Source organism: Vulpes lagopus, chromosome 21 (assembly GCF_018345385.1).
Source record: "Vulpes lagopus strain Blue_001 chromosome 21, ASM1834538v1, whole genome shotgun sequence".
NCBI classification, from domain to species: domain Eukaryota; kingdom Metazoa; phylum Chordata; class Mammalia; order Carnivora; family Canidae; genus Vulpes; species Vulpes lagopus.
Genome location: NC_054844.1, coordinates 43334170 through 43341964, shown reverse-complemented (window position 1 = coordinate 43341964; position 7795 = coordinate 43334170). Strand labels below are relative to the sequence as shown.

Below are 7795 nucleotides of genomic sequence, written 5' to 3'. Positions count from 1 at the left end.
TCAACTTCTTGCTGCCAGGCAAACGAAAGCTGATAATACCTCAATTAGTTGCTTGGCACCATAAGCCGGCCAAGCTCCCTGGCCCTATATAAGGGCCCAGAACTTCAGAAGGTATCTGAGTTTCCTCTAGCCTTTCCATCCATCCATCCATCCATCCATCCATCCATCCATCCATCCATCCTTCCTTCCTTTGGAATACTTTGCTGTCCACCATGAGTCGCCAGGCCAGCCACAGCCAACAATCTTGCAGATCTTCCAGCGGGGGCGGCAACCAGGGCTTCAGTGGCCGCTCAGCTGTGGTGTCGGGCCAGAGCCGGGTTGGCTCCACAAGGTCCTCCTCGACGTCCCGCTCAGGCAGGGGCAGTGGTGGGTCTGGTGCCTGTGCCATGATGGGAGGAGGTTTCGGTAGCAGGAGTCTCTACAACCTTGGCGGCAACAAGAAGATCTCCATCAGTGTGGCTGGAGGCAGCTCCCAGGCCACCAGCAGGGGAGGTTTAGGAGGCAGTGGTTTTGGAGGTGGCGGAAGAGGGATGGGTGGGGGCTTTGGTGGAAGGGTTGGGGGCTTTGGAGGAGGAGCTAGAGGCTTTGGAGGAGGAGCTGGGGGTTTTGGTGGAGGAGCTAGAGGCTTTGGAGGAGGAGCTGGGGGTTTTGGTGGAGGAGCTGGTGGCTTTGGAGGAGGAGCTGGAGGTTTTGGTGGAGGAGCTGGTGGCTTTGGTGGCCCTGGTGGCTTTGGTGGGCCTGGTGGCTTTGGTGGCCCTGGTGGTTTTGGTGGGCCTGGTGGTCCTGGTGGCTTCCCCGGGGGAATCCAGGAGGTGACTGTCAACCAGAGCCTCCTGCAGCCCCTGAATGTGGAGATCGACCCCCAGATCGGGCAAGTAAAGACCCAGGAACGGGAGCAGATCAAGACTCTCAACAACAAGTTTGCCTCCTTCATTGACAAGGTGAGCCCATCTTGGGACAGCTGGACAGTTAGCGAACCTGGCCTAACTGGGATGGTCTTCTCATTGTGAATCTGAGGAAGAACTTGTGGGTTCATCCTCTGTGCATGTCAGCAGGTGGTGTAACAGCAGATGACGGAAATATCTCAGTCCCCTATTGGATGGAGTTACTGCCCCCTCCACATGCCCCATCACTGTGGTTCGTCAGAGGCACTGCTGGGACTGGTCGTTGCCACCATGGATGTCCCCTCACTGTTGCCCTCTGACACCTGAGCCCAGAAGTCGCTCTCTATGCCAGGGGAACTGTGAGCTCCTTCCCTTTGAAGGAGAGGCTGACTCTGCCGAGGCTGGTTTTGTCTGAGAGAGGAGTTCACCTGCCATCAGCCTAAGGAGAGGGATGCACGGAGCTTTGGGAGGTGGGATGGGTGAGGGGAGGGGTACCTCCTCCTTGGTGGTTCTCATAGGAAGACTTCATTGTGAGGAGCTGTGGGTGTTGAGGCCATTTCACCCTTGTATACAAGTGCAGGTGTGCAAGCAAGGCTGAGATGTTTTCTAGGGATTTCTGTGCTTTGGGTGTTCCATGCAAGGGCCACTATGATAATTTTTGTGGTCACCAGGGGGTAATTAGGTTTGGGTGGCGGCTAATTGAGCGTTTCAACCGTACTGTTGAGTAGGATGTGGGGAAATCTCTTTGTGATCCTGGGACAATATTAGGCCTTAAAGAGAGGATTTGTAGGGCTTCTCCGGAGTCCCATCACCCTACCTAAGTGTCCTGGGCAAAGCTGAAGGAGGAAAAACATCTTAACATTGGAATACCAGCCCTTTGGGATCCCTGGGTGGCTCAGCGGTTTGGCGCCTGCCTTTGGCCCAGGGCACGATCCTGGAGACGCGGGATCGAATCCCACATCGGGCTCCTGGGGCATGGAGCCTGCTTCTCCCTCCTCCTGAGTCTCTGCCTCTCTCTCTCTCTCTATTTCTATCATAAATAAATAAATAAATCTTTAAAAAAAAAAAAAAAAGGAATACCAGCCCTTTATATAGGTGAAACCCTTCAAAGTCAAGCGACCTGCCTGTTCCCAGCAGAAACCGGGGTGTCCAGATAAAGTGTTCACAGGAACGTAGACAGGGTGTGGCGGTGCTGTTCCTCCACAGAAGGTGGGCCCAGGAGCCGCTCTCAGCAGCAGCTCTCCTCATCCTTCAAGGAGGAGTCCTAGATCCTGGGTCCTGAGTGTCCAGTATAAGGCCTGGCACGAGCTAGGTGCCTTGCATGTGTTTGTTGAATGGCTGATTGATTGATATTTTTCCACATGTTTCTGCAGTTGGCCTTGAGCTTGTGTGCAGAAATGTTTTGTAGCAAATGGAAGTTTGAGACACGTCTAGCTGGTGGTGCAGTGTAAACGCAGCTGAGCCCTACACTTAACCAGGCTTGACAGAGGGGGCTGGCTGAGTCTGGGTGCATCTGGACCCTGTTTCTGGGTCAGGGGCTGCCTACATGCCATTTCCTCCGCAGTATTTGTTCTTTCCCACCTACGTGCAGTGGGCCCACCTGTACCGCAAACCTCCTTGCGGGGACTATGTCCACTCTAGGATGTTGGAATCTCCTGTTTGTTAAATACTGAATGATTGAGGCATGAATGATGGAGGGATGGATGGATGAATTAATGAATGATATAGCAGGAAGATCATCGAGCATAAGTATCAGGAAACCTCAGTCCTGTTTTGTTACTCACTTGTGTGACCATGGTCATCTCTGGGTGCGGTTGGGCTCTGTCTCCCCCACATCACGCCAACCCCGCTGTCCACATGGGGGTTACACTAAACCCTTGCAGCACTCAAAGAGCAGCCCTGCAGGAGAGACCAGGAACCACCAACCCCCCCCGCCCCCGGACCTTCTTTAGGGAAGTCACGAGCTGCCATGACTGGGGCTGGCCCCAGACAGCTCCTCGATGCTCTTCTCATTGGGCTGCAGGTGCGCTTCCTGGAGCAGCAGAACAAGGTCCTGGAGACCAAGTGGAGCCTCCTGCAGGAGCAGGGCTCCAGTTCTAACACCAACAACCACAACTTGGAGCCTTTTTTTGAGAACTACGTCAGCAGCCTCAAGACTTTCCTGGATGGGCTCCATCTGGAGAAGGACAAGCTGCAGGGAGAGCTGAGGGGCATGGAGGAGGCGGTGGAAGACTTCAAGAAGAGGTGCGTGCTGCCTGGGGTGATGCAGGGCTGGGGGGGGGGGCAGGGAGGGCTAGAGAGTGGGAGGGGCAGGTGGCAGAGGGCCTGGGCTCTGGCTTAGCTCTGTTCCAGCTGGCTGAAGCTAATAGGGATTTATCCCATCCTAGAGAGGCTCACGGCTTGCTCGAGGCAGAGGTCCTTCTGAGGATTTCATGGAGGGGTACATACGTGTAATAGAACCTACACACGCTGAGGCTCATTCATGAACTCGCGGACTCAGGAAAAATCCTCTGTCCTTCCTGGCCTAGATTGCCTTCAAGTTCCCCTCCAAATAGGAATTTTGTTTCCCCTGTCAAGAACTTGCTCAGTGAGTAACAGCTTGCTGTGCCTCGGTCAAGCCCCATTCTGCTGCTTATGAGCCCTGTGATCTTGGGCAAGCACCTCGGCTTCTCTGTGCCTCCGCCTCCTCACTGTAAAATGGAGATAGTGGTGGTGTTGACCCTATTGGGTATAATGAAGATTGAATGAGTTAATGCAAGTATAATTCCTAAGGCAGGACCTGGCACATCCTCCTCCTCCTCCTCCTCCTCCTCCTCCTCCTCCTCCTCCTCCTCCTCCTCCTCCTCCTTCTTCTTCTTCTTCTTCTTCTTCTTCTTCTTCTTCTTCTTCTTCTTCTTCTTCTTCTTCTTCTTCGATTTTATTTAGGCGGTGGGGAGAGGGAGAATCAGGCTCCAGAGCCCGACTTAGGGCTTGATCCCAAGACCCCAGGATCATGATGTGAGCTGAAGGTAGACGTTGAACTGACTGAGCCACCCAGGCGTCCCTAGGACCTGGCACATCCTTAGCGATCCATTACTCCGGTGCCCAGTAATTACCATCGCCATCGCTAAGTGGTACCTGGTGCCTAGTGGATGCTCAGTAAAGTCCGTTGCACGAGCTCTCACCTGAACCCAGAAGGCTGTGCATTGCCGTGACACGTGTTTTAAGCTAAACTGAGTCCATGTTACTTATGAGAAGTGCTCGGGGGCCGTGGGGACATCCCAGAGAAGGTGGATCAGCAAGGGGCTCTTTCCCCCAGATATGAAGAGGAAATCGGCAAGCGTACAGCTGCAGAGAACGACTTCGTACTCTTGAAGAAGGTGAGGCTCCCCCCCGCCCCACCTCCCAGCCCAAAGCCCCACTAAGAGGAGTAGTTTGAAGGTTGAAGGGAAGTGCAAGTTCAGTCCTGCTAAGCTCAGGGTCTCCTGTAGGCCTAGTGGTTGAGTGCGGCGGCCAGAGAGGGAGCTCGCCGGGCAGGGCCTGCAGATTCCCGAGGCAGGCTAGAGAGGGCCTGCCAGACCTCGGCCGTGCCCCTTCCTGGTGGGCCCGTGGGGTTGATGAAGCTGGTTAGGACTTGGGTTTTGATTAGAAAATGGACAAAGAGAAGAAATAGGGTTTTGTTTCTTCAGGAGTACGGTTCCAGGACCTATTTAAAGAGAAGCTTTGAGTGTTGCAAATTTAGATTCTCCCTCAGACCCTCCTCACAAACCTTCCTCATGTGGGCCCAGGGTGGCGGTCCCAGCCCCGCTCACCCTGCCCCTCTCAGCCTTAGCCTCTTTTGCTCCTCTCTGGCCTTGCTCCTTGCCAGGCCAGCCTGCCAGACAGTGGTTTAGTCCTGTTAGGACATTTCCCTTGAGTGGGAACTCCTGGGGGGCAGGTTCCCGACCCAGAGCTGAGCCAGCCCACGGGTGGGAGGGGATGGTGACGAAGCGATCCCCCAGGATGTCGATGCTACCTACATGACCAAAGTGGAACTGGAGGCCAAGGTGGAGAGTGTGACAGATGAGATCAACTTTTTGAAGGCCCTCTACGATGCCGTAAGTCTGATTCACCTCAAGCCTCTGACCCCCCTGCTTTCCACCCCCTGGGGAGGAAGGCACTCACCAGAGCTTCATCAGTAGGCACTTGAGTTACATCTGTGCTTCTGACAAGAGTGACCCCTTCCCACCGGGCTCTCAGTCAAACCCTACGCCTCCTGAGCTGGTGGCTCCCCATCTTCTGGTGTGCATCTGCTCAGGAACGGGCATGTCCGCCTGGCACTGCAGGAGCTGTCCCAGATGCAGTCAGACACCAGTGACACGTCCGTGGTCCTGTCCATGGACAACAACCGCTGCCTGGACCTGGACAGCATCATCGCCGAGGTCCGTGCCCAGTATGAGGCGATTGCCCAGAGGAGCAAGGCCGAGGCTGAGGCGCTGTACCAGACCAAGGTGGGTGACACCATCATGAGACTCTGGGGACTCTTGCTCCCCCATCAAGCTATCTGGGTGGCCCTTGCCTCTGAGTCATTCTCTTCTATATCTCCAGAATGGTGGTTCCCTCCCTGCCACACTGGTCTGGTCTCACCCACATGTATCTCCCTTCCTAACCAGTGAGCTCTGACTTTGCTCTAATTTGGTGCTTCTTAACAGGAGGGGAAGGCAGGATTTTCTCCCAGGAGACATATGGCAAAGTCTGCAGACAGTTTTGGTTTGTCACACCTGGGGTGGGGATGGGGGTGCTACTGCAGTCCAGCAGGTAGAGGTCGGAGATGCCACTAAACATCCTATAATGCACAACCCCATCGCCCAGCAAAAAATCATCCTGCCCAAAATGTCAGTAGCACCAAGGTCGAGAAATCCCTCTCTGCCTGCATTCCCTTTATTGCTTTCCATTTCCACTTCCATTTCTCCTCCACCAATCTGCACCTTGTTATGTGCTCTGATTCGATCACACCGAGGGATTGAAGCCAGTGTCTGGAAAAAAGTGGGGGGAGGGAGGAGGAGATTGAGCAAATGAACCCCAGACACCAAGAGTTCTGTCCCCCTCTTCCCATCCTAAATCTGAATGGGGGCACACACTGGCCCATATATTGCTGACTCTTCTGGCTTTTCTGCCCAAGGAGGGGGCAGCCTGCTGGTTAAGAAGATGGTTCTAGCATCTGACATGTTTGCATTCAAGTTCCGGCACTTTCACGCCATAGCCGGAGGAGTTTAGTCATGGGATGTAAGCAGTCTGTGTCTCAGTTTTCCCATCCTTCAAATGGAGATAATCATACCTTTCTCATCAGGTGGTTGTGAAGTATAATGAGGTAAAGCACAGGGCCCTGGTGTAAAGTGTCTGTTGCACAAACACAACTATCCTGCTAGAAGGCAGGTCCCCTGATGCAGGGGAGGAAGCACCTGGCGACCTTGGCCAAGTCACGTGTCTGTGTTTTGGTGTTTCTATCTGTGACCTGAAGCGTTGGGTCGGGGGATCCGTAAGGCCCCCGCTGGCTTTCTGAAGGGTGACTCTTTTCCTGGACACAGTTGGGGGAGCTGCAGACCACGGCCGGCAGACACGGGGATGACCTGAAGAACACCAAGAGTGAAATCTCGGAGCTCAACAGGATGATCCAGAAGCTGCGGGCCGAGATCGAGAGCATCAAGAAGCAGGTGGGAAAAGGAGGAAGAGCATGTGTCTGAGACTGTGGGCTTAGGCCTGCACCATAAAACTCAGCGCTTAGCACTTACTGCAGTGAAATCATGTGCTAGACGCAGGCATGCTAGGATTGAGCAGGTGCAGTTCCGGGCTGGGTGCTGAGCAAAGGTCCTGTCCCCCTGGAGTCTGGCGGCTGACGTGGGTCAGGAATACTGAATACAGCGGCCAGATCAGGGAGGTCGGGGAAAGCAGCTGATTGTGTGAAGACTGAATTGGGGGAGTAGCCTAGGAAGCCTGCATGTCAATGGGCTAGGGCAGAGGAAAAGTTTCCCTGATGATTCAGGAAGACTTCCCGGAGGAGGGAGGTCTTCAGAAGATGCTCAGTCTCTTACCATGAAAGGTGAGAAAGGTGAAGGAAGAGTCCGACCCCTCATGAGCCTGGGCTAGATCCTTGGGGCCAGGTGTCGCTAATCCCACTCCTTCAGGTACTGGGACCTAGATGGAGGTGCAGGCTTTAGCCTCTGTGGGCCGCGGCTTCCTCATTTGCCCCATATCAGGTGACCCATGTGTAGGCACCAAGCACACAGGGCAGGCCCTCAGTATACGAATCTAAATCGGACCCCTGGCCCCCGCCCCCCAGAATGCCACCCTGCAGACGGCCATCGCTGATGCAGAGCAGCGTGGGGAGCTGACCCTCAAAGATGCCAATGCCAAGCTTCAGGACCTTAAGGCCGCCCTGCAGCAGGCCAAGGAGGACCTGGCCCGGCTGCTGCGCGAGTACCAGGAGCTCATGAACGTCAAGCTGGCCCTGGACATCGAAATCGCCACCTACCGGACCCTCCTGGAGGGCGAGGAGTGCAGGTTAGTGGGAGTCCCTGCGGTTCCCAAGAGCCCAGAGGCCTGGTGGCTCTCCTGCCTGAGCCTGCCGCCAAGGGGTGCGTGCGTGTGCTCAGCGCTGGAGGAGGCCGTGAGCCTTGGCAGGCCCAGCCCCTTCCCTTCAGGCCGCGAGCTGCCAGGCCTGCAGGAGAGCTGCGCTCCTGTGCAGTAGCCTCACACCAGAGCCTCGTCTCGGACGGGCTTCCCCACCTTTCTCGTCTCGTGTTTCAGCTGCAAAACACGTGTCTGCAAAGAGCAGTCCCGGCAGGAATCTTATTTCTAGGGCACTTCTTTCTCATCGCCCTAAGTGCAGGTTTCTGTAGAGTAGGCTCCTGCAGCCTGGCCCCTGGTACCCCCTGGGTACGGGCCCCTGGCCC

The 7795-nt window shown here is 55.2% G+C and overlaps 1 protein-coding gene across 1 annotated transcript; it reads left to right on the top strand.

The window, feature by feature from the left end:
- Window positions 1-212: 212 nt before the first annotated feature.
- Window positions 213-7590, top strand: LOC121479816 (keratin, type II cytoskeletal 3-like). The gene is made up of 8 exons (XM_041735613.1): window positions 213-663; window positions 703-941; window positions 2908-3128; window positions 4183-4243; window positions 4865-4960; window positions 5189-5353; window positions 6431-6556; window positions 7183-7590. The coding sequence occupies exons 1-8, from the start codon at window positions 213-215 to the stop codon at window positions 7588-7590; spliced, it is 1767 nt and encodes a 588-aa protein (XP_041591547.1).
- Window positions 7591-7795: the final 205 nt, after the last annotated feature.

What these genes read in the sequence shown, in the direction of transcription:
- LOC121479816 (XM_041735613.1), top strand. Translation starts at nt 213, where the DNA reads ATGAGTCGCCAGGCCAGCCACAGCCAACAATCTTGCAGATCTTCCAGC. An exon ending in GTGGAAGACTTCAAGAAGAG is followed by an intron (nt 3,129 to 4,182) that starts GTGCGTGCTGCC and finishes TCTTTCCCCCAG; the next exon opens with ATATGAAGAGGAAATCGGCA. An exon ending in TGAAGGCCCTCTACGATGCC is followed by an intron (nt 4,961 to 5,188) that starts GTAAGTCTGATT and finishes CTGGCACTGCAG; the next exon opens with GAGCTGTCCCAGATGCAGTC.